General features: G+C 41.0%; 1 protein-coding gene across 5 annotated transcripts in view; it reads right to left on the bottom strand.

Annotated features, from left to right (window-relative positions):
- Window positions 1-27,320, bottom strand: part of slc15a4 (solute carrier family 15 member 4) — a 228,407-nt gene that overhangs the window by 190,457 nt on the left and 10,630 nt on the right. For all 5 annotated transcript variants that reach the window (XM_043715789.1, XM_043715791.1, XM_043715793.1 and 2 more), the window contains exon 5: window positions 1,959-2,127. In XM_043715789.1, coding sequence (XP_043571724.1) covers window positions 1,959-2,127 — 169 coding nt within the window. The remainder of the gene's footprint in view (window positions 1-1,958; window positions 2,128-27,320) is intronic.

Here is a 27,320-nt window from a genome sequence, read left to right as displayed (position 1 = left end):
AGAGTGCCACAAGGATCGGTGCTGGGTCCTCTACTTTTTGTCATTTACATAAATGATTTGGATGCGAGCATAAGAGGTACAGTTAGTAAGTTTGCAGATGACACCAAAATTGGACGTGTAGTGGATAGCAAAGAGGGTTACCTCAAAATACAACAGGATCTGGACCAGATGGGCCAATGGGCCGAGACGTGGCAGATGCGAGGGGCTGCATTTTGGGAAAGTAAATCTTAGCAGGACTTGTACACTTAATGATAAGGTCCTAGGGAGTGTTGCTGAACAAAGAGACCTTGGAGTGCAGGTTCATAGCTCCTTGAAAGTGGAGTCACAGGTAGATAGTGTAGTGAAGAAGGCATTTGGTATGCTTTCCTTTATTGGTCAGAGTATGGAGTACAGAAGTTGGGAAGTCATGTTGCAGCTGTACAGGACATTGGAAGGCCACTGATGGAATATTGTGTGCAATTCTGGTCTTCTTCCTACCGGAAAAATGTTGTGAAACTTGAAAGGGTTCGGAAAAGATTTACAAAGATGTTTCCAGGGTTGGAGGATTTGAGCTATTAGGCTGGGGCTGATTTCCCTGGAGCGGAGGCTGAGGGGTGACCTTATAGAGGTTTACAAAATTATGAGGGGCATGGATAGGGTAAATAGACAAAGTCTTTTCCCTGGGGTTGGACAGTCCAGAACTAGAGGGCAGAGGTTTAGGGCGAGAGGGGATAGATGTAAAAGAGACCTGCGGAGCAACAGTTTTCACACAGAGGGTGGTATGTATATGGAATGAGCTGCCAGAGTAAGTGGAGGCGGCTGGTACAATTGCCACATTTAAAAGGCATTTGGATGGGTATATGAATAGGAAGGGTTGAGGGATCTGAGCTGGGTACTGGGTTGGGATATCTGGTTGGCATGGACGGGTTGGACCGAAAGGTCTGCTTCCATGCTGTACATTGCTATGGACTCTATGACCCTGTTTAGTCACACTAGTGTTATAAAAGCTATGTCTGGCAAATCCACTCAGGGGCACAGCTTTGTTCTACTCTTTCGTAATCTTCGGTCTACACTAAAACTACAACGGAAGTAATTATATTTGTTCACAATTATAGACAATTTTATTTCGATCATATGGCCCACTTCCTCATTCCACTCGGTCTTCTGTCAGGACCTGTTGTGCACAGCTCATATGATGCACTCAAAAGAGGGAAGCATACTATCCTGAATGCCTTCACTGCAACATCTCACACGTTAGAATAGTTCCTTGAAATGCAAGTGGTGAATAAGTACAGTTATTATCTGCATCAGTAGCAAGAAGCTACTGGTGGTCATAGCATATAATGATATGTGTAAAATGCAAAATCAATCTTGGCAGCTATTCAAACACCAGGTGATCTCAGCACCAAAATTCTTCCTGGAAGTTTGCAGTTCCTCTTCCAGACGGAGGAGAGCACGGCCTATGCAAATGAGCAACAAAAATCATAGAGGTTCCTAGATCCACTTGTAATTGACCATAAACTAGCAAGGGTTATTACAACTAAATTCTATTCTTAATTACAAGCTCTTAGCCTTTTTCCAACATCTTCAGACTGAAAATCTAAGTTTAGATTTCCTAACTCACTACATTGCATTTCAGCAAATCTCTAAACTGGGGATGGTGTCCTGCACTATAGTCTTTGGCAAATCACCTTGATTTCTCAATCAAAATTGTATATTGCACTATTAGGTTTTTATAATTAGGCATGCCCTTTGGTTTGAAATAAGTGGTTTTCCTTTTAACATATTTCACGTCCCACAATTGCAAAATGCTCAAAATTTGTATTAAGTGAAAAAAAAAATCACAAAACATTTAGGATATGGTATTTATCTCCAATTTATAAATGCACTGGCAGCAAGTCATTGTTATAGTCTTAAAGTGTCTATTTTACAACAGAAAATCAAGTAGTGTTTGATAAAAATATTTTGAAAATCCTTACCAGCAGCTACTGCAGAGCACATGACAAAAAACATGCCAACAGCAATTCTCTTCAAAGACGAAGGAAGCAGGCCTTTCTTCTTTAAGATAGGATCTACAACTTTGTCTTTCACTGGGATAAGCACCAGAATAAGTACTGCATCAAACATGGTGAACCATGCTGCTGGAAGCTGTAGAAAAACATTGTTGCAATATTAAGTTTTAAAAGTAATATCAAAATTAAGTGAAGATATAACAGCAAAACAAATAATGGATTATAATTCTGCTTCAAACTGTGGTATTCAAGATAAATTAGATTTGTAACTTTATTGTTAATAATGCATTTTACAAGTCCTACAACTTAACTCTTTTAAACAGTTATGATCTTTCGCTGAATCCTACTACTTTCTCTGAAATGCAGTGCAACAAAATAAAAAGCGATCTTTTAAAATATCAAGAGAAGACTTTCATGAGCTGGGGGAAAAAAAAAGTCATTTTCTATACAGGTTAAGCTGCAATAACATCAAGAAATAGGAATCAAAGAACCAACAGAGCAATCGCAATGCACAAACAAATTTTAGCATATAACTTAAAATCAGAATTATTAAAAAGCTAATGCTCTATGTTCATTTGCGTTGTCTGCTATTTACCATCAAGTAACATCTTGCAGAACATACCACCAGTTATAAATATTGATTGACAAAAATTAAGTGACAAAACATTTACATCAACAGCAGCTGGTGCATTTATTTCACAATCTGCATAAAAATATTGACACTGATATTGAACATTTTTAGACTATTCACTAGTTGTTAATTATGCCAAGCATTTAAGGCTATACAATTCCTTACTTCGAAACACATTAATGATAGTGCTGCTTTAAGTTTCAGATTCTGAAAAACTGCTCTTTTTAATTCTCAAAACCATGAGGGGCATGGATAGGATAAATAGACAAGGTCTTTCCCACAGAGTTGGGGAGTCTGGAAATAGAGGGCATAGGTTATGGGGGGGGAAAGAGAGAGGAAGTGTACAAAAAGTGACCTTGGGGACAACTTTTTCACACAGAGGGCAGTGCGTGTATGGAATGAGTAAGTGGTGGAGGCTGGTACAACACTCAAAAGGCATCTGCAGGGGTATATGAATAGGGTTTAGGGTTTAGAGGGAAATGGGCCAAGTGCTGGCAAATAGGACTAGATTAGGTTAGGATATCTGGTCGGCATGGACAAGTTGGACCAGAGGATCTGTTTCATGTTGTACATCTCTATGACTCTAAAAGAGTTGAAGAAATTGAATGAGTGATTTCAATATTAAATAAGCTATAAAAGCTTCAGGGAATATGTTTAACATCCATTATCACACTGTTCCTGGACAGAACTCAGAATAATTGAGCAGGGAGCCATTATCAGTGCTAGAGGGGAATCTTTCTTTTTCTGTGAAAAGCTGGTCAATTTATGGTACTTGGCATGATTAGTGATAGTCGTTACACTAAATCACAAGTTGACTTATCTCCTTATTTAACTGCATATCTTGGCAAAAATCAAGAGGCCACAATGAATTGCACATAAAGACCTTTATGGTAAAGTTGTTAGTCTGCCAGTAATAATTAATATAGTCAGGCAGAGTTAAACTCAATTCATTCCAAATTGTACAAAATTAAATGAACTTTTAAAAAAAAAGCAACTATTGAAGCAGCTGTCAACTATTAAAATATCCTAATATATATTTTTGAGAAAAATGCAATTTGCTTCTTTATTACACTAGATTCCCTGACAAAATCTCCCAAACCCCTGAAAATTTGGACGTGTTTCAGCAGATTTAATTCTAGGTTTGTCTAGTTACAAATAAAGGCAATGCCACACTGGAGGCCTTATACCACATCAAACGCTGTACATGCATATGAATTAAGGCCATCCAAGACAATGAGACGTCACAACAGAAATAGGCCTTTCAGCCCACTGAATCTGCTCTGCCATTCAATGACATCATGACTGATCTGATGATCCTCAACTTCACTTTGCTGCATTTTCCGATAATTCTGGATTCCCATACTGATTAAAAATCTTTCTCAACTTTGAATATACTTAATGACAGCCTCAACACGCCTGTGTAGTAAAGAATTCCACAGGTTCACAACCGTCTGAGAAAAGAATTCCACCTCACGTACCCTATGTGCAATCCCTAGTTCTGAGATTATGCCCTGGTTCCAGATTGTGCTACAAGGGAAAACGATCTTTCCGCACCTACCCTATCACACTGCCTATCAATTTTGTGTTTCAACAAGGTCGCTTTTCATGCTTTTATAATCCAATGGTTACAGACTCAACCTCTGCTCGTAAGACAATTGTGTCAGCTGATAGAACATCCTCTGGGCTGCCTGCAATGCCAATATATTTTTCCTTAGATAAAGGGTCCAATATTCCTATTGTGATATGACTACTGCCTTGTATAATTTTAGCAGAGTTACTCTACTTTTATGGTCCGTTCCTTTTGAAACAAAAGGCCAATGTTGCATTTGGTTTCCCCATAACACTGAATTTGGACACTAACTTTTTCAGATTCGTGGGAGACTCCTCCCAAATCCCTCTGTGTTGAAGCCTTCTGCAGTCTCCCTATTTAAATAATATACAGCTCCTCTGTTCTTCCAACCAAAGATGCATAACCTCATATATCTCCACATTGTATTCCATCTAAGTTTTTGCCCACTCTCTTAACCTGGCTATACCCTTCAGCAGACCAGGTCATCCTCATCATTTGCCATTCCATGTATTTTTGTGTTGTGCACAAACATGGCAACAGTACATCACTTTCCTCATCCAAGTCATTACTACATATTTTAATAATTACATGTCAAAGACATAATAATGTAAGTTCCTTGCAGGCTCACTTGGCCAAAAGTAAGCAAAATTATTCAAATGCAGGAAGTACAGGTTAATTGAACTTGCAAGTTACTTTCTGGTTTTGTCCAACAAGTGCCAGGGTCTTCATCATGTAGATCATCATTGAGAGTCTCTAACAGCTGACCCAGCCATCTACATGCATGCCCCAACTGCTGATCTCACTAGTATCTCGAGTCATGGATTTGTGCTTCTGGAAACTATGTGGCTAGGTAAAATGCATGCTCTTATATGCTTTGCCAGCTTATGGTTTCATATAATTAAAGACGGAGGATGGGAAAACAATTGTGGCATTAAGCGCCACTCAGTTTGAGGTATTTTAGGTGTTGGAGCTGATTTCCTCAAATTCCAGGAGAAGCGATTACTGTTTTATAAGCTTTTACATCGTATTGGAACTTTGTGGAAAAAAAACAAATATCAAAACAACAGCACTTTGAAAAGGAGGAAGAAAGTCAAAGTCAGGGGCCACACGGTCAGTGACTCAAACGAGAAAGAAACTTACACTGCTGTCTGACACAGGAGTGAATCTGCACAGCTACTGTCTTTGCTGTTTGAGTTCGAGTTCAAGTATCTCTGGACAACAAAGTGGGTCTAAGAAAAATTAACAAACAGCAAAATTCACAGCTGACCCTGAATGAACCTGCGTGGGAGAGCTCATAGCACAGAAGCAGCTAAATATATAGCTTTCAGTGCAACTCATTACCTTTGTAAATCTACAATAGTGAGTAGAGTGGGTTCTTTTTTGATTGTATGGTTTATTGAGATGTGTCTCGATTAAATTTTAAAAATATTAAACATAGGTACTAATTTAACCTGGAGCAATTGTTTTTAGAGCAGTAAGACAGTGCTATTTTCTGGGTCTGTACACTGCTAAGGTGCAAAGGTGGCCTTTAGTAGCATGATGCACTCTTCCTGTCAAATGGGAGAGATTAAAGGAAAGTTTCTACGTTATTAATTATTACCTCTGCAGTAAATGTGTTTGTTTGTGAATCCTATCAGATCGCATGGATGGGTTGGAGTAGCAATGAGAGGCAATGAGGAATTTATAGGAGCTTGGAGATGTGATGGATGGCAGTTATAGGAAAGGAGAAAAACCAGAGATAGTCAGGCAGATGGGTTACCTCTGAGAAGAGTATGAGAGTAAGGCAGGTACTGTAGAAGTCTCCTGTGGCCATACCCATCTCAAACAAGTATGCTATTTTGGAAAATGTAGGGGATGATGGATTCTCAAGGGAATGTAGCGTGAACAGCTGGTACTGAGACTGGCTCTAATGTAACGAAGGGTATACCAAGTTTCAAGCAATTGTGTGAGATAGGGGACTCTCTAGTCAGAGGCACAGAAAGACATTTGTGGCCAACAATGAGAAATCAGGCTGGTGTGTTGCCTCCCTGGTGCCAGGATCAAGGGTATCTCAGAGGGAGTGCAGAATATTTTCAAAGCTGAGAAGGACCAGCAGAAGGTCATTGTGCATATTGGAACTACTGATATAGGAATGGAAAAGGCAGAGATTCTGAAGGGAGAATATAGGAAATTAGACAGGAATTTAAAAAGGAGGTCCTCAAGGGTAGTAATATCTGGATTACTCACAGTGCTACGAGCTAGTGAGGGTAGGAATAGGATGATAGAGCAGATGAATACATGGCTGAGGAGCTGGTGCAGTGGAGAATGGTCCACTGCAGGAAATGGAGAGAAGAACTTAAAATGAGCATTTTGCATCAGTGTTTACTGTGGAGAAGGACAGAAGATACAGAATGTGGTGAAATAGATGGTAGCATCTTGAAAATGTTCATATTAGAGGTGGTGGTGCTGGATGTCTTGAAACGCCTAAAGGTGGATAAATCCCCAGGACTTGATCAGGTGTATCCTCGAACTCTGTGGGAAGCCAGGGAAGTGATTGCTGAGCCCCTTGCAGAGATATTTCAATCACTGATAGTCACAGGTGAGGTACTGGAAGACTGGAGGTTGGCTAACATGGTGCCACTATTTAAGAAAGGCAAGGTGAGCAAACATCTGCAAACAACAGACCTCGGTGGTGGGCAATTTGTTGGAGGGAATCCTGAGGGACAGGATTTATATGCATTTGGAAAGGCAAGGACTGATCAGGGATAGTCAGCATGGCTTTGTGCATGGAAAATCATGAGTTTTTGAAGTAACAAAGGATTGATGAGGGCAGAGCAGTGGACATGATCTACATGGACTACAGTAAGGCATTTGATAAGGTTCATGGTAGACTGGTAAGCAGGGTTAGATCACATAGAATATAGGGATACCTAGCCATTTGGATACAGAACTGGCTCAGAGGTTGAAGACAGAGGGTGGTGGGTGGAGGGCTGCTTTTCAGACCAGATACCTGTGACCAGTGATGTGCCACAAGGATCGGTGCTGGGTCCACTGATTTTCATCATTTATATAAATGATTTGGATGTGAACATAGGAGGCATTCTTAGTTTGCAGATGACACCAAAATTGGAGGTGTAGTCGACAGCATAGAAGATTACCTCAGATTACAACAGGATCTTGATCAGATGAGCCAATGGGCCGAGAAGTGGCAGGTGGAGTTTAATACAGATAAATGAGAGGTGCTGCATTTTGGGAAAGCAAATCTTAGCAGGACTTATACGTTTAATGGTAAGGTCCTAGGGAGTTTTGCTGAACAAAGGAGACCTTGGTGTAGGTTCATAGCTCCTTGAAAGTAGAGTCGCATGTAGATAGGATAGTGAAGACGATGTTTAGTATGCTTTCCTTTATTGATCAGTGCATTGAGTATAGAAGATAGGAGGTCATGTTGCCACTGTACAGGACATTATTCCAAAAGTGTCCAAATCATTATGTGCAACTCTGATCTCTCTCCTATTGGAGGGATGTTGTGAAACTTCATATTACACAGTTCAGAAAAGACTTCCAAGGCTGTTGCCTGGATTGGAGGGTTTCAGCTATATGGAGAGACTGAATAGGCTGGGGCTGTTTTCCCTGAGGAGTGACCTTATAGAGGTTTATAAAATCATAACGGGCATGGATAGCATAAATAGATAGGGTCTTTTTCCTGGGGTGGGGGGAGTCCAGAACTAGAGGGCATAGGTTTAAAATGAGGGGGGACAAAGATAAAAGAGAACCAAGGAGCACTGTTTTCAAGCAGAGGGTGGAGCATGTATGGAATGAGCTGCCAGAAGAAGGCTGGTACAATTAGAACATTTAAAGAGCACCTGGATGGGTATACGAATAGGAAGGGTATAGAGGGATATGGGCCCAGAGCTGGCAAATAGGATGAAATCAGATTTTGGATATCTGGTCGACATGGACAAATTGCACTGAAGGGTCTTTTTCCATGTTGTACATCTATGACTCTGTATCAATATGGACCAGATAGACTATCATTGCAGGGCAAAGTAGGTTTTGTGGGTGGCAATGCAAATAAACGAAAATCAATTATACTTGGTGTGATGAGTAACGCCAGTATATTGTAGTACTAGCATTATAGGAAGCTATTCAGCCCACCATGTTAGTGCAGTCTCTCAGCAAGAACAGGTAAAAACAATGACTGCAGAATGCTGGAAACCAGATTCTGGATTAGTGGTGCTGGAAGAGCACAGCAGTTCAGGCAGCATCTGAGGAGCAGTACTGCTCTTCCAGCACCACTAATCCAGAATCTCGGCAAGAACACTTCAGTTCGTCCCATTCATATCTCTGTCGACCTTCAGGTTTTATGCTTCAGCCATCTCTCTAATATTACTGAGCAGAGTGAAGAAAAATTACAGTGAATGCTGCCGTGCCCAAATCCAATCAACACAAGCTGACCAGAGGCCCCACAAACAAAGAGTGATCACAGATATGATCACCCTGTCTACACTTGAAAGTAGCCGGCAACATTCTAGAGGCGCAGCCCTGGAAGCCTACCTGCTCCAGACCAACAGAACAGAGACATGACAAACTACAAGATGAAACAATAATGATGAACGATGAATCTGCACAATCTAGAAAGCAACCAAAAACTACAACTTTCACACAGAATGGGAACATTAATTTCTGCTCACAATTGAAGAATGTTTGTCGTAAGTGTCAAAGCATATCAAGAAGTTAAAAAGGGGGAAAACACTGCACAAGGATACACAGTGAATTCAAGGATAGTTTTCCCTTGAACAGCATGCTTCAAAGAAAACTGACAACCTGAAAGCCACTTTGAAAGCTCAAGTTTTTCTTTAAACTAACCAGTAGCAAAAGGTCAAGCCTGCAATGAAGCGTAACTTCACATTTACCATCTTCTGGCAAATTGCAACATGACTCACACATGGCGAAGTCATGAGAGAAGTAATGACTGGGGCCCTCATTCTTTATGCAAAGTCTTTAAAGGACCACAAAGAAATAACAGCAATCCAAAGCAGGTCACTTAAGGCTTTCTCAGTGGAATCTTCTCAGAAGAATACTTTTAACAATGACAGCAGAACCTGAAGGACAGAGATTCACTGAACTACAGTGAAAAGCAATCAATGTGGGGGAGACAGCCCAACTGGTTGTTTTTACGCGCATGATTTTTTAGGACATAAAACCAAATACGATCCGGTCATCCTCTTGTCCCTTAGAGACAGGAGGAGTCAGGATATCTACAATGATTTTAAAAACGTTACGTGCTTGAGAAATATATTATAATTGAGAAACTGATTTTCATCACAACTGCACACGCACCAAATATGCTTGGCACAATTATGTTGCATTTTGCAGAAATTATCCCGATTTCCGCTCTTTTGCCAGTTAAATTTGTGCTGTACTCAAAATCTGATGTTACAGGTTCAGTATTACTAATTAACCAATTCAGACTTTAACTTGCTTTCACATCTGGTGTAAAACTTTAACCATTTACCTATGAGCATGCCAAATGTGCTAGAGTTTCAGGATTTTCTCAACTTGCCTGACTTTGTTAACGGTTCCTAGTATAACTGAAATATGTTAACGTATAATGGGCTTACAAATCTTTGTTTCCAAAACCTTAATTAGAAAGGCAACCAGATTTCAGCTTTAGCTTTGGGTTGACTGAGAACAATAAGTTCAGTAATTGATGCTGACAATAATAGTTATACATTATAGTTTAATCTATTGACTATCTACAATTTAAGTAAATAAAAATTCAGACTGGAGGCCTGTGACCAGTGGAGTGCCACAAGAATCGGTGCTGGGTCCACTACTTTTCATTATTTATATAAATGATTTGGATGTGAACTTAAGAGGTATAGTTAGTAAGTTTGCAGATGACACCAAAATTGGAGGTGTAGTGGACAGCGAAGGAGGTTACCTCGGATTTTGATCACATGGGCCAACAGCCTAAGAAGTGGCAGGTGGAGCTTAATTCAGATAAAGGCGAGATGCTGCATTTTGGGAAAGTAAATATTAGCAGGACTTAATGGTAAGGTCCCGAGAGAGTGTTGCTGAACAAAGACCTTGGAGTGCAGGTCCATAGCCCCTTGACAGTGGAGCCGCAGGTAGATAGGATAGTGAAGGAGGCATTTGGTATGCTTTCCTTTATTGGTCAGAGTATTGAGTACAGGGGTTGGGAGGTCATGTTGCGGGTGTACGGGACATTGGGTAGGCCATTGTTGGAATATCGCGTGCAATTCTGGTCTCCTTCCTAACGGAAAAATGTTGTGAAACTTGAAAGGGTTCAGAAAAGATTTACAAGGATGTTGCCAGGGTTGGAGGATTTGAGCTATAGGGAGAGGCTGAACAAGCTGGGGCCATTTTCCCTGCAGCAGAGGCTGAGGGGTGACCTTATAGGAGGTTTACAAAATTATGAGGGGCATGGATAGGGTAAATAGACAAAGTCTTTTCCCTGGGGTTGGACAGTCCAGAACTAGAGGGTAGAGGTTTAGGGCAAGAGGGGATAGATGTAAAAGAGACCTTTTTCACGCACAGGATGATGTGTGTATGGAATGTGCTGTCAGAGAAAGTGGTGGATGCTTGTACAATTGCAACATTTAAAAGGCATCTAGATGGGTATATGAATAGGAAGGGTTTGGAGGGATATGGGCCAGTAGGGAGAGATTGGGTTGGGATATCTGGCTGGCATGGAAGGGTTGGACCGAAGGGTCTGTTCCCATGTTGTACATCTCTATGACTCTAAATAAATTGTAGTGCACGATTTAAAATACAGTTATTCAAAGAAACACCTTTTTTTGGAGTAGCATTGAAAAGATGAAGCAATTAAAAAAGGCTCAGCAGCTGCTTTGTAATATTATACCACAAGTGTAAATACTTAAAACTTAAATCCATTGGTTTATCACACATCCTTCTTCCAGTTCCTCCTTACACTTTAAAATAAGGAAATTGAAGGTATTAATCTGAGTTTAAACAAATTATATGACAATGTTACGTAGTACTTCAGTAAGTAGCACCATCATAATTAAAATGATGCGTACAAGAAACATCTGTAGTGTGGTATTGATAATCATAGAAGCCCTATAATGTGGAAGCAGGACATTCGGACCATTGAGTCCAGACCTCCGAAGAGCACCCAACCCAGAGCCATGCACCTGCTCTATCCCTGTAACCCTGCATTTCCCAAGGCTAAACCACCTAGTCTGCACATCCCTGAACAATACGGACGATTTAACTTGGCCTATGCACCTAATCTGCACATCTCTGAACTGTGGCAGGAAATTGGGAGCTCCTAGAGGCAAGCCATGCAGACAGCGGAAGAATGTGAACACAGACTCAGATAATCACCAGAAAGTGAAATCAAACCCAGGTGCCACTGAAAGGCAACAGTGTTAACCACTGAGCCCATTCCACCCTATAATGATCCCCATTCTTGACATAGTATTTTTATTGAAACTTCGAGGTTAGTTATTTATTTTTTCAGTGAGCTTAAGCCACATACTCGCTACAAGCCTTCATACTGAGTCAACTTCTCAAAGTGATCCATTTCAACTGAGCAACATCATATAAACAGAATTTCTGCCAAAGACTTTGACCTTCTAAGTATCTTGCATCCTGGTCAGAGAAGAGACTTTCATATCACAATATTGAGCTGAATGGACACCTACACATGAAAGGAAAATGTTCAAATGCAATATGGTATCCAGTGCAAACTAGTTATCCAAGATATGCCTGCGAATGGAAGCAACTAGAGGCTTGCAAAACTGACTTGTTCAAATTAACAGCACCTCCAAATAAAGGTCTATAATAATAGAGACATATGTGTAAACAGAATCATAAGTTTTTTTAAAAAAACAAACCAAACCAGTCATGATAACACAACAGGTTTCTATGCTGTGAACTCTTATGCAATAACCCTTTCCAGTGAGGGTATTCCTGATCTTCTCGGGGGTCAATAAAGGACACAGTTAATTCCCAAAATATTTCCACTGCATACTAGTCATGGTTGAGTGCTGATTTGCATGGATTATGAAGTTGAGAGTAGTTAAACTTGTCATTGTCAATCTGTGGAATGTGACAGCATTAGATAGTCTGAATGGGCTTCAATAATTGCGCAGTTTAATCCTACAAGGAAGCTTACTCAAATCCAATTTAATAAAATCCTCTCAGATGATCCAAATGAGACAAAGAACTTTAAATGGTGGGAGAGCATTAACAATGGCAATAATATAGATCAGTTTTGCTTTCTGCTTTGTTTAGTTCAGTTCTCTTCCAGGAAGATGCAGATCCAAAACTCCAACCTGCCTTTGTTCATTATAGATAACAGTTACAACATTTAGAAGACATTTGGATAAGTGCATGAATAGGAAAGGTTTGCAGGGATACGGGTCAAATGCAGGCAAGTAGGACTGGTTTTGCTTGGGAATGTGGTCAGCGTGGGCTAGTTAGACCGAAGGGTCTGCTTCCATGCTGTATCACTATTATTGAGCTTAAGGAGGGAGTTGATGTTGAGACTGTATAAATTATCAGTGCAGTCACTGCTAGAGTATTGTGTATAGTTCTGGAATTCATATTAAAGGAGGGATGTGATAGCTCTGGAAAGAGTGCAGAAGATTTACCCAGATGTTGCTTGGGCTGGACAGTGTTAGTTATGAAGAGGGATTGGACAGATTGGTGTTGTTTTCCTGACAGCAGAGGAGACAAAGGGTCATGATTGAGATGTATAAAATTGTGAAGGGCATGGACAGTGTAGACAGGAAGAAACCTTGCACTTTTGTGGAAGATTCAATGACCAGGGACATAGATTTAAGCTAAGGGGCAGGAAGTTTAGAGGAGATGGGAAGATATTTTCCTTCGTTAAGATGGTGGTGAGAATCTGGAATTCACTGCCTATAACAGTGGTGGAGGTATATACTATCATAACATTGAATAAGTATTTAGATGTACATTTGCAAAGCCATGGCATGAAAGGCGAGGGGATAAGCACTGGAAATTGGGTTTATAATAATTAGGCTATTGTTTTTGACCAGCACAGGCTCGTTGGGTCCAAGAGTTTTTTCCCATGTTGTGGATACCTGAGACTGAGACTATGATTTTAAGAACAAGAGTAATATATCTAGGACAAGTGTTCCTCACTGAAAATGGAGGATTTCACAGAATTCACTGCTCCCAAAAACAAACAAGAAAGAAATCAGGAATGTGTGGGTTTGACAGGAAGTGTGTGTATAATTTCTGATGCGATAGCTTTACCTTTAACAAAAATGTTAAAGAATCAAAGATACGATCAACAGAATTTCCAGCAGCCTTTGAGAAGCTGAAGTCAATCTGAATAATTGAGCCAGTATTGGTTACCCTTAACCTTTCCAGACTTTTCAAAATGGTAATTGGTGCAGATGATACGGGTGGGTGCTGCCCTGTTCCAGGAGGAACAGTTCGGAATAGAGAAGGCAGTAGCGAATTTCTCCAAGAAACTAAACCAGGATCAGAAGTAGGACTGCAGTGAGGGAAAAGAGACTTTGGGATTGTTATTGGCTCTTCAAAACTTTGAAGTCTCTGTCCGACACAGTAATAAGGCAACATTAACTTACCATGTTCATAATCCACCAGCCTTCATTAAAAAGATTCAAACTCAGAACAAGACTACTATTATGATAGGGTCTTTTGTTTCACCTACTGAATACAAGATTATTCACATTGTGGGAAAAATGAATGTAATTACAGATAGGAATATTGATGAACAGACAGACTGAGGGGTCAGGTGCTTAGCTTTTTTTTGGAAAGTTGTGTCACAGGTAAACAGGGTGGTTAGGGTGGCATTTAGCCTTGCCTTCGATGCTCAGAACACTGAGTATAGGAATTGAAACGTCATGTAGAGTTTGTACAGGACATTAGTGAGGCCACGTTTGGAGCGCTGTGTACAGTTCTGGTTTCCCTACTATAAGAAAGATAATATTAATTGGAGTGTGAGGGTTCAGAAAAGATTTACAAGAGTGGAGTGTAGGGCAAGCCAAACAGAAAAATGCACGAGAATTCCTAGAAGCATGGCATTCCAACCAGAACTCTATCAACAAACACATCGAGTTAGACCCCATCTATCACCCGCTGAGAAAAAGAACAGGAAATTACATCACCAACCCAAAGAAACCCAAACACAAATAGAAAGCAGGAATTATCAACAGTGCTTCGCCCGGAGGCCCTCTTAAGATGTTACCTAGTAGGGTGACGAAATGTCTGGAAATCAACTTTCCAGCTCAGCGAGCAAACCTATATCCAGAACCTCAACCTGAGCTACAAATCTTCTCAAACCTCGCTAATAACAATTTGCTTAAAAGCTACATAAAATGGCTTTTAACCCTGCTAAAAGCTACATTCCTGAACTAAACCATAGTTTGTCTCAACAAAGATTAGTAGACAATGCTTCCTTTACAGCATAGAAATAACTAGACTAGGCAAGACATTACTAGCCATCCTAACAGACTTTGTAAGTGCAGGTGGAAAGAATAGTTTCGTGAGATAGGGGTGCTTGGATGTAGAAAGTAAAGTTGGTTCCCAGGAAATATCATTGGGCTAAGTCGCTGTCAATAAAGTCATTTTATTAAAATAGATTGGTAATTATCCAAATATGCTCTGGAATGATGCTCTGTACTTCTCCTCAAACACATGTGTAAAAATGTCTTTGTCTTAAGCCATGCGCGCAGATTCCCAGAAGAACATGGATGTGTTTAACCTCTGTTACTGGACAACCTGTGCCTGGCCGATATTGAATAAAGTGTGAAATCTTACTGAACTAGACAGAATTGCTAGTGTTTACTGACCGATCCAGGAACAGAGAGATCCACACCCTCTCCCCGTCCCCTCACCCAAGCGGTCCAGATCTTCAAAACTATCCACAACTCCACCAACCTTTGTGTCATTGGCAAACTTACTAACCAACCTTCCACTTCCTCATGCTGAGCTAAGGAATTTCAGTATTTATGAAAAAGAGATACATTTTGTCAAAGCCTTTTGTCTTAACATTCTTCTGATTTTTCCTGAATGTAACTAACAGCACTCTTTTCGTGCATTATATAGTTTAATTCACTCCTCCCATCAACATTTGCATATAAAGTGTCCACTTGATTGCAGGACCAATTATCTGGCCAAACTACATGGAATATTGCATGCCTACAAAGACGATGGAAGAGCCACAAAACTTGGACAAAACCTCTCCAGGTAACCTAAAACACAAATAATCAAATTATTCAGTATCACAAGTAAAAGGTTTAATGCTGCTGATAATTATAAAATCAGCTCAAAACTTAACTTCAGAAAAGAGGAAGAGGCCTAATATAGTACAACAAGGAACAGGGAACGAAATTTTAAAAAGGGAAGTAGGAATCATACAATTAATAGTCACGCTAGATTTTCCTGCCAGCCAACAAATAAGCATTACAGCTGCAGAGGTTAAGCTTCACCACTTTCATACAGCACATTTTAGAAGCAACATTTAATACTTAACTTCCAGAAGTTAAAAATGTTGTATCTATCAGTAGCAGAGTTTCAAGCTGAAACAGAAATTTTCATTCCCTGTGTCTCAAACTTATTCAGAGTATGCCTGTGAGGTATTTCTAGGAACCTCAAATTCAGTTTCTTGACAATATCCTTCTTTAAGCTTAGTAAGGAGTCTTATTCCACCACTTGTACTGCTTATTGAACCACCCTGTTTAGATTAGATTAGATTCCCTACAGTATGGAAACCAGCCCTTCGGCCCAACAAATCCACACCGACCCTTTGAAGAGTAACCCACCCATAACCATTCCCCTACCATATATTTACCCTGACTAATGCACGTAACACTATGGGCAATTTCACACAGCCAATTCACCCGACCTGCACATCTCTGGATTGTCAGAGGAAACCCATGCAGACACATGGAGAACATGCAAACTTCCACACTGACAGTCGCCCAAGGTGGGAATTGAACCCTGGAGCTGTGAGGCAATAGTACTAACCACTGAGCCACCATGCCACCCGGGTAAAACTTTGACAGACGGAGTATAATGTGTGAAAATGCAAGTTAATCCACATGATAGCAAGAGTTGAAAAACAGATTATTCACATAGCAAGAATACTGCAGAACACAACAGAAGGATCCTGATCTTGTACACGAATCACAAAATGTTAGCATACAGATACAGCAAGTAATTAGAAAGCCAAATGAAATATTTACTTTTAATTGCAGGGAGAATCAAATCTTGCTACAACTGGTCAGGCCATTGGTGACACCACTGGTGCCTGTTCACTCAGTATCATGGGCATACTTTTCATCTGATTTAAGGAAGGATGCAGGTTCATTTAGCATCTATAGTCAGTGTCATTCAGCACTGAAACAAACCCTTCGGTCTGACTCGTCCATGCCAACCAAGTTTCCCCAAAGTAAATTAGTCCCACTCGCCTGCATTTGGCCCATATCCCTCTGAACTTCTTCTCTATTCATGTCATTTAAATGTAACTGTACATGCATCTACCACTTTCTCTGGCAGTGCATACCACATACGAACCACCCTCTGTGATAAAAGTTGCGTCACAGGTCCCTTTTAAATCTTTGTCCCCTCTTCTTAAATAAAATGCCCCTAGTTTTGAACACGCTCACCCAAGGGAAAAGACCTTTAGCTATTCACCTAGATATGGTCCTCATGATTTTATAAACTTCAATAAGATCTCCACTCAGCCTCCTACGTTCCAGTGAAAAAAGTCCCAGCATTTCCAGCCTTTACTTATGACTCAAACTCTCCAGTCCTGGTAACATTCTTGTAAATCTTGAATATTCTTCCTATAACTCTAAAAATTAAGGGCAACAAAGAACACCTGCTTTAACTGCTTTAAATTATTTGCTTTAATTCTATATACATAAGAAAAGTTTATATGGTTCCAAATAAAAGCACAAAGCCATGCATGCTGGAAATCTGAAACCAACACAAAGCTGGAGAACCACAGCAAGTCTGACAGCATCTGTGGAGAGAGAGACAGAGTTAATGTTTTGAGTTTGATGTGACTCCTTCAAACTGGATCCAAATTGTACAAACTGGTACAAATGCTCTCCATCTTCTATTCTCAAAAAAATAAATAATTGCTAGCTAATCTTTCCATGTGCATCAATCCTTTAATTCTGGAATACACCCTTGTAGTATTTTGTACTCCTTCCAATAACTTAATTGATTCACAATTAAACCATCAAAGCAAAAATGCAAATTTATTAGTCCTGTAATATATGCAAGGTATTTCCTAATAAACAAATCAAATCATTTAACTCAGGAAGTCATGGAAATGTAGTCAATTATCATCTATACATTTGGGCAACATAATTTCTAGGTGATAGCAAAATGATAGGGGGGTGGATGCAATTTTATTATCCGTAATCAAAAAAGGCTCTTATGAAGGAAGGCATGAATATTAAGAAATATAACTGAAAGACTTGGAAGACCTACTTCAGCATCTAACAAATCAAATTTGATCATTGGATGGTAGGTTTCAATCCATATTTATGTAATACAAAAAAAAAGTTTCTGGGTTCAATGCTTTCTACTCAAAAACAAATCTTTAAATCAGCCAGAACCATTTCAGAGTATTTCTTAATTGAGTGAGTACTTCCATTCGCTATGGACTCAAGAATTAACCAGCATATTCTGAGAATTAGGGCCAGATTTCAGGAGGTATTCTAGGACAGATACACGCAAAAGGCAACAGATGTTTGGAACTCTCTTCCACAAACGGCAGTGAATACTGGATCAGTTGTTAAGTTTTAAATCTGCGATAGATAGTATCTTCTTGTTCAAGAGAAATTTAAAAGATGTATGGAGTTGGACCATGATCTCATTTAATGGCAGAAAATGCTCGAGGGGCAGAATGGTCTACTTCTGTTCTTATGTTATTTATATCTGTAATGGACTGTTAAAATAGCATTATTTGCCACATTTTAAAGATTAGACTTCCTTCAGTTCCCAATGTCAGACATGCGCTACATCTATTTAGAAAAGGGTGGGAGTCACCAATCGTCATGCCTCTATTACCATTAAACTGCAATTGTGCAAGAATGAAACTTTTTCTCATGTTCAACAAGGATTAGAAAATGATAAATAGCTAGAAATGGCTCAAGATTGCAACTTTTTTTTTTAAACACTAATTGTAATACAAATTATTTTTAAGTTCAGTTTTCTTTTTAGAGTCATAAAGATTTATAACACGGAAACAGACCCTTCAGTCCAACTTGTCCATGCCAACCAGATATCCCAAACTAATCTAGTCCCATTTGCCAGCACTTGGCCTTTCTCCCTCTAAACCCTTCCTATTCTTTTACCAATCCAGATGCCTTTTAAAATGTTGCAATTGTACTAGCCTCCACTAGCTTCCGTGGGTGGCACGGTGGCACAGTTGTTAGCACTGCTGCCTCACAATGCCAGAGACCTGGGTTCAATTCCTGCCTCAGGCAACTGTCAAGTGCGGAGTTTGCACATTCTCCCCGTGTCTACGTGAGTTTCCTCCAGGTGCTCCGGTTTCCTCCCACAGCCCAAAAATGTGCAGGTTAGGTGAATGGCCATCCTAAATTGCCCCTAGCATTAGGTGAAGGGGTAAGTATAGGGAATGGAGTCTGGGTGGGTTGCTCTTCGGAGGGTCGGTGTGGACTAGTTGGGCCGAAGGGCCTGTTTCCAAACTATAAGTAATCTAATCTAATCTAATACTTCCTTTGGCAGCTCATTCCATACAAGCACAACCCTCTGCGTGAAAAGGTTGCCCCCTTGGGTCTCTTATTTCTTTCCCCTCTCACCCTAAACCTTGCCCACTAGTTCTGGACTCCCCTACCCCAGAGAAAAGACTTTGTCTATTTATCCTACCCACACCCCTCATGATTTTATAAAACTCTGAGGTCACCCTCAGCCTCAGACGCTCTAGGGGAAAAAAGCCCTAGCCTATTCAACCTCTCCAGATAGCTCAAATCTTCCAACCCTGGCAACATCCTTGCCAAGGGCGACAGGGTGGCTCAGTGATTAGCACTGATGCTTCACAGCACCAGGGACCCGGGTTCAATTCCAGCCTCCACAACTGTCTCTGTGTGGAGTTTGCACATTTTCCCCATGGCTGTGAGAGTTTCCTCCGGGTGCTCCGGTTTCCTCCTACAGTCCAAAGGTGTGCAGGTCAGGTGGATTGGCCATGCTAAGTTGCCCATAGTGTTAGGTGCATTAGTCAGAGGGAAATGGGTTTGGGTGGGCTACTCTTCGGAGAGTCAGTGTGGACTTGTTGGGCCAAAGGGCTTGTTTCCACACAGTAGGGAATCTAATCTAATCTAAATCTTTTCTGAACCCTATGAGTCCATAGCATTGAATAATTTGACAATAAATTTGAACAAGAGTGAGAATTTTTGACTGGTCCTTGAAAGACCTTCCTTATTGCAGATCATCTTAGATACATGACAAAACTACACCTCATTAGGAAGAACAGATTTCACCATCACAACATCTTTCCGATAGGAAGGAGACCACAATTGCTCGCAATATTCCAACAGTGGCCTAATCAATGTCCTGTACAGCTGCCACATGACCTCCCAACTCCTGTACTCAATACTCTGACCAATAAAGGAAAGCATACCAAACGCTTTCTTCAACTATCCTATCTACCGGTGACTCCACTTTCAAGGAGCTTTGAATCTGCACTCCAAGGTCTTTTTGTTCAGCAACACACCCTAGGACTTTACCATTAAGTGTATAAATCCTGCTAAGATTTGCTTTGCCAAAATGCAGTGTCTTGCCTTTAATCTAAATTAAAATCCATCTGCCACTTCTCAGCCCATTGGCCCATCTGATCAAGATCCCAAAGTTATCGGAGGTAACCTTCTTCGCTGTCCACTACACCTCCAATTTTGGTGTCATCTGCAAGATTATTGTACACAATTTGTTTAGCTAGCTAGAAACAATACGGAGGGTACATTTGAACATATTGCGCAATTCAGCTCAAGAATAGCTTTAAAAACACATGCTATTTAGTCATCATACTGTTTATCTAAAGGTTAAACATATTACACGGCCTAAGAGCAAGCTTCAATATTTTCATACCACAGATCAATGCCATCACTTACACATTGGATAACCATTTGAAACCAACATTAGTAAAGTCTACATTACTCAGAGAGCCAGAAGCTTGAATTGCAAAATGGGAGGGTTACTTCAGCATTGAATAATTTGACAAATTTGAAAAGGACTGAGAATTTTTGACTAGTCCTCGAAAGACCTTCCTTATTGCATATCCTCTTAGTTACATAACAAAACAACACCTCATTAGGAAGAACAGACTTCACCATACAGACAGAGTGATCTTTTACCCTCAGTATTCAGTCATGTCCTATAGTTCTTATTCGTTTTAATAGCATATCCCTCTATATACTACCTGGGTATGCTTAAAATAACTACTAATCTACAAAAGCAATTTCATTCAGGTCAGCCAATCACAACCACCTCAACATCAAAATGTATATATTATTTTGAAAGACATCAGGATGGGCAGCACGGTGGCTCAGTGGTTAGCACTGATACCTCACAGCACCAGGGTCCCAGGTTCGATCCCAGCCTCAGGTGACTGTGTGTGGAGTTTGCACATTCTCCCAGTGTCTGCGTGGGTTTCCTCCAGGTGCTCCAGTTTCCTCCCATAATCCAAAGATGGGCAGGTCAGGTGAATTGGCCATGCTAAATTGCCCATAGTGTTAGGTGCATTAGTCAAGGCTAAATGGGTCTGGGTGAGTTGCTCTTCGGAGGGTCGGTGTGGACTGGTTGGGCTAAGGGCCTGTTTCCACACCGTAGGGAATCTAATCTAAAATCAGGAAAAAAAGCACATGGAAAAAAAAGTTTGTATCCCAATTCATACTATTTAAACTTACAAATTAAGTAATACCTCCCTATTCAAAACATGCATTGATATCAAATAGAACTTTAATTATGGAACTACATTGCCATCCCTTAAGCATTGCTGGGACAAAATCCTGAAACTCCCTCCCTGCCTAACAGCATTGTGTCTACTTACACCAAAAGGATTGCAGCAGTTCACGGTGGTGGTGGTGAACTGCTTTCTCATGGACAACTAGGGCTGAGCAATAAATGGGAATTCAATTAAAAACTATCTTACGACTCTCAAAGAATGAAAGCCCTCAATACAAGATGGGTATCATCCTAACTCAATACAGATGACTTTGGACTTTAGGTCACATAGTTAAGACAGCCACATTTGTACATACTTTTAAAAGTTACAGCAAAAGCCGATTAATCGGGGAGAGAGAGAGAGAGAGAGAGAGAGAGAGAGAGAGACATCAGAAAATATTACATGAAAAATCATTGCAGAAGTCATTGAATCAATTGCAAGACAATCCAGCCAGGGAAAAGGGAGAAGAAATTTACCAAACTATTCCAACTATAAAGTTCACATGTAAGTGCACACCTTGGAAATTCAATGATAAGAAGCCTTGGTGCTTAGATGAGATGACAGGCCTGCTCCAAAAGGATGGGGACACTTCAGTCGTAATTGTATTTTCGGCCTTTCCATTATTGCTTTAGTACAAAGCAGTGAACCACCTTCTACCTTTCAACAACTGCTGTAGTGTCAAAGGACAGACAGGAGGCTTGTGGCTTCCAGTTAGTGGTTTAATAGGATGGCATGGCCGAAAGAAAACAGTTGAGAGTGCGTGTACAACTCAAGGCGTGAACATTTTGCTCTACAGCATACTGCTGCATCAACAGTAGTTCGGCATGATCTAGTGATGAGGAATGACCAATAAACGCTGGAGCAGACAGTAAAGCCCGCATTCCCTAAATGAATAAGAGTACTTGAAAAGAATGGTAAGTTTGGGCTGTCTTGCCAAGTCAATCCAGGAGACAGGCTACAGTCAGTCAGTCTGTATCTGGACAAGTAGAGGGACTGCTGTACATAATGAGGGAGCTTTTCATCGATTGGTCCATAGGTCACGTAGCTCAGGTCAGGGAATTGGCCTCGTTGTAAGCTGCATGGTAAGGATTTCAAGGCTATGTTGCAGATGCCATATCCTGACAAATAACAGCAATAATGCTATGAATTGACTTTGGAGGTGGAATGGGTGAAAGGGTGGTATTAGGCATTTGCAGGGAGGGTTCCAGCAGCTGCCTCTTGCAGAGGACAAATGGGGAAGCTGTTGGGCTGCTATACTCGAGCAAAAGGACATAGCACTCAATTGTTGTCAATTTAGTAGAATAATCTTGTTGCTCAGGTTCAACACTACCTGCTGTAGGCAGATGGCATTCAACTTCAATGCAAGAATATATCAGAACACAGGCATCCCCTTAATAATCCTAGAACTGAATGGTCTGGGCTAACCTAGCTGTTCTTCTGGTGGTCCTGCGTCTAAGAAGAAATAGGTGCAGAGAAAAGATTCTGCATGCTATGATGAACATCAGGGGCATTGACTCAACCTCTCGGAGTACGGAAACATCCAAAACATTGACAGAGTTCTGGCGAGTAACTGGATCTTCAGATTTCATTACCACTGGCTGCAAATCAGTGAGATGCAATGTCAGAAACTTTATTATGAACATTCCAGGCCATTGTTTCACATCACAACCAGCTGCTGAACAAAGACTTACACTTAGAAAGACTCAAAGTTTGTGCGAAGATTTGTAGCTCGGGTGCTCGTTGTTGTGGTTCTGTTCGCCGAGCATTCATCCACAAACTCCATCAACAAACACATCGACCTGGACCCAATATTCCAACCACTACAGCGGACAGCTGAAACTGACAACCGGAAGCGGCAGGGACAGACCACTATAAACACCGGAGGAAACATCAAAGAAGCGCTTCGCAGGAGGCTCCCAAGCACTGATGATGTCGCCTAGCCAGGGGACGAAACGTTTGCAACAAAAACTTCCAGCTCGGCGAACAGAACCACAACAACTTAGAAAGACTGGGGGCGCAATTCAATCTGGAAGCCCTCAAAAGTTATAGATGCCCTTAAATTTGTCAGCAATTCAGTTCAGAGATCAATCCTTAATGCACAAGCACATACAAGATGTCACTGATGGAATGTTTATCAGATCGTACCTATGCCCTTGATGTGACCAGCCAAGAAGCTAAGGCATTAGGATTCTCAACCAATTTTAGATTCCCAAGCTGCAAGTGGATATTGAATACCTACATTCAAAACTATTAATTACGAGCAATGTTCGTGAACAGAAAAAAGTTTACATGGTGCTGAACTAATTTATGACCATGACACTACGGTTTGCAATAGATATCCAGCCATTTGCCACGATGTGTTTAGACTGGAGTGTTCATAGATACCAACCTCTTTCCAAAGCTGTCAGCCTATACAAAGATGGTTATTGGGAGACAAAGGCTAACTGCTCAATACCTGCCAGATGCCTCTGCAAAGAAATCTTCACACTGCCACAGAGCAAAGGTAAATGCCACCAATGCTTTGAACAAAGCTATAGTGGAAAAAGGCCATTAATTTTTTCAAGTAATAGTTTTGAGGCCTAAACCGGTCAGGCAGTGCCATGCAATACAGCTCAACTGGATACTCCATGACATTATGGTGTGGTACCGTGTGCCTTTGTAAAGGCACAGTGTTCTAGATGAGAAGAGAATGCAGGCGTGACATGAACCTTCTGTGGATGAAGATGACAGTGTGGATTCTAATGTAGGTAACCTTAGGTAGTTTATAAAACCATGAGGGGCACAGATAGGATAAATAGCTAAAGTCTCTTCCCTGGGGTGGGGGAGTCCAGAACTAGAGGGCATAGGTTTAGGGCGAGAGGGGAAAGATATAAAAGAGACCTAAGGGGTGATACGTTTATGGAATGATCTGCCAGAGGAAGTGATGGAGGCTGGTACAATTGCAACATTTAAAAGGCACCTGGACAGGTATATGAATGGGAAGGGTTTGGAGGGATATGGGCCAGGTGCTGGCAGGTGGGATTAGATTGGGTTGGGATATCTGGTTGGCATGGACAAGTTGTGCCGAAGGGTCTATTTCCGTGCTGTACATCTCTATGACTTTATAGTCAATAAGAAGCTTCAAACAGGTGAAAACAATGCACTGGTTTAGAAACCCTAAAATGCCAGAGAGACAAAAACAAAAAACAAAAATACTGGAAAAGCTTAGCAGGACTGGCAGCATCTGTGGAGAAAAAAAAAATCAGAGTTAAGGTTTCAGGTCCAGCGACCCTTCCTCAGAACAGAGAACTAGGCCTCAGGCCAGGGAAAACCTCAACAACCTGTACATAGACTGACTAACCTGGGTGGAGAGTTTCTTTTTCCTAGATATATCATTTGCTCAGTTGGTATACAGCCCTCTGGCTTGGCATCTGAAACAGTTTTAACAGTTGTTGTCCTTGCCCATTGTGTAGTGAATAAAATTTGAATCATTCTTTAAAATGTGTATCAGATATCCTCTCTTCCACTCGAAGTAAAATGCCATGTAAATTTGCCCAGGGCAATGAAAGCAATAAAATAGCAGTGAAATGGTGGGCACTTCGATTAGATCACTTTGCTACAAATTAGCGCTAACACAGTCATTATATTGAAGATTAAGCAATTTTAGGAAGAACACTCCCGTATGAGCACCATCAAGTTGTTATCCATCCTGAGAATGTTCCTCGAAACATTGTCTAGCAGCATTATTTTCATGCTTCACATTGTAATGAAAGTGCACTAATCCCTTGCTGTTCCTCAGCATCCTGACAGAACTCAGGATGTAATGGGCTGACAACAAGTGTTAAGCGAAAGTGAAAATACATTAACAAAAAGTGGTGTCTTAACAAATTGATGCCATCAACATGCCCTCAGTAAGTTGGTTTTTTTCTAGCACCCTATCTGGGTACAGGTCCAACATGCTCAGGTGTGGAGGGAGCCCGTTCATGGAATGCCCTGGTGACTTGGGTGGTGGTCCCCTGCTGCCTTTCCAGCCAATTGGCCCAGATGCAAACTCACCATCCTTGGCTTGAGCTGCTGGAGGGCACCCTATGAAGTGCGCAGAGAAGAATCAGTCAAGATGCCCGAGAGTCTTTCCTCTTTGTAGATGGCACGTGGCACCACCCTTTCTTCTCAAGAGAAAGGGGCACCTGGAGTGTGGTCAAAAGTCCTTTAGTTCTTTTTTCACCTTAGCCTATATGCTGATCGCCCACAGCTAAAGTAACAGATTGTAGACATGAGCGCCATATCCCATAACTACTTTAGTGTTCTGTTGGAGTTGGGTTCTCCAAGGCATCCAGCATACTTTCCATGGAGGCAGCCATGTGCTCAAAGGCCATAGCAACCACAATGATGACAATGTGGTAGGACTCCTCCAACTTGTGTTGCAGCCCAGCAACAGCCTCTGGCATACTTGTCTGATGTCCCTCTCTGTCTCTGCAGGTTGACCATGCTAGTTATGGCTAGGTACAGAGGCTTGCCAGCACTAAGCTGAGTAGTTGCCTGATCTCCAGCAATCCTCAGAATATCAGAGATCTAGGATATTTGTTCTCCACTGGCTACAGAGTTGTGTCTGCGATAGGCTCATTGGATTGGTCGGCCATTGCTGTCTCATCACCACAGGACTTGTTGCCAGGGAAGACCAGGACAATCAATACTACAAAAAGGTGTTGATCAGCCTAATACTTGCCCACACCCCCACTCTCCCTACCAGTCTTGGGGCCCTTGACCCAGTCATTGGACTAGATTTTCCTGCAGTGACAGAGTATTCTCAATATCATGGGAATGGGTAGAAGAGCTGCTGGGTCCATGCATAACCCTGGCAAGTGGTGAGGCTTCCCCAGTGGGTACAATCACTGAAGGACATGAAAGGGTGATGTGATATGAACCCTTAAGTGGACATGATGCATGCAATGCTGCAGATTACAGTCCATCACTCTTGGTTAAATGTGTACACAGTGGCAGAGGTGATGTAACTGATGGAGCTGAAAGACAGAGAGATGATGCCGCCAAACCTTGCAGAGTGCAGATCCCTGACGTTTTTCCAGCACTGCCGACCACTAGTTTTGCTGAGGCTAGCGGCACTCACTCAGGGTACGACCTTTGCCCAGGAAGAGAAGTGACCACATCCCTACTACACGTAATGCAGTGTCTATGAACTATAGGGCTAGGGTGGCCTTCTAGACCCCTCATCAATTTTAAGTTGAAATGTTCAACAGCTTAAACAGAAGTTTAAAATCTTAAACTATAATAGTTTGTTAAGCAAGCTTCCTGGAATCTTATGTTAATTAATTGAGTCACCCATCTCCATAAGTGTCATTAGAAAATCTAAGGATGTGGTAACTTCAGCTGGAAGTTCCATTATGTAGTGTTAAGAGTTAACAATATTTTCTCACATGGAGCAACATGTTTGTTGTTTGGGATAACATCAGAAAACTTACTGATGCATTTATTTTACCCCATGAAAGTACCATCAGACATCAGTACTAAAACTGTCATATTCAAGTCACAGACTCAAAAATACCAGAGGGAAAACAAATGTCCCAAATATTGCATTAAAAAGAGCTCTTAATGGCTTGGTACGAATTATTACATGTTAAGAAAAGCTGACTAAAGACATCATTAAGCACCACCACCAAATACTCAAAGGCATCCTGGCAGTCATATTGATTTACATAGCAATCTAAGAGAAGACAGAGAGGAAAAATGCATCACATCTGTTCCAATTTTGAGGCATCATGACCCTCCTTGTCCAATCACTGGCACTCATGTAATATCCTGAAATGGTAACAAACAAAAATAATCCTAAACTAATTCAGAGGAAAACAGAAGTGGGAAACTCCTCTCAATCAAGTCAAACAATATGTATTCCTAACATCATAATGACCTTAAGATACAGATCCAAACATTAAGCTCATTTTAAAAAAAAACACAATACTCATCATTGGTGCTCACTTTGACCCACAGACTGACTGATAAATCTGCAAAGTGAAAGCAATCAGGTCCCTGCATGAATTGACTATGTCCACCAACAACTGTTTGCCCTAATCTAATGAGTTCAAACACTCTGTCCATACATATTTTAATATCTAAAAGGACAAAGGGACTCAGTCCAAAAGTCGAAACTTTTCCAGGAGACGAGTGGAAAAAATAACTCAGGTCTTCAAA

The sequence above is a fragment of the Chiloscyllium plagiosum genome, chromosome 25, assembly GCF_004010195.1.
Source record: "Chiloscyllium plagiosum isolate BGI_BamShark_2017 chromosome 25, ASM401019v2, whole genome shotgun sequence".
Lineage (NCBI taxonomy): Eukaryota > Metazoa > Chordata > Chondrichthyes > Orectolobiformes > Hemiscylliidae > Chiloscyllium > Chiloscyllium plagiosum.
Note: the sequence above shows the minus strand (reverse complement) of the source record. Positions and strands in the feature narration are given on the sequence as shown.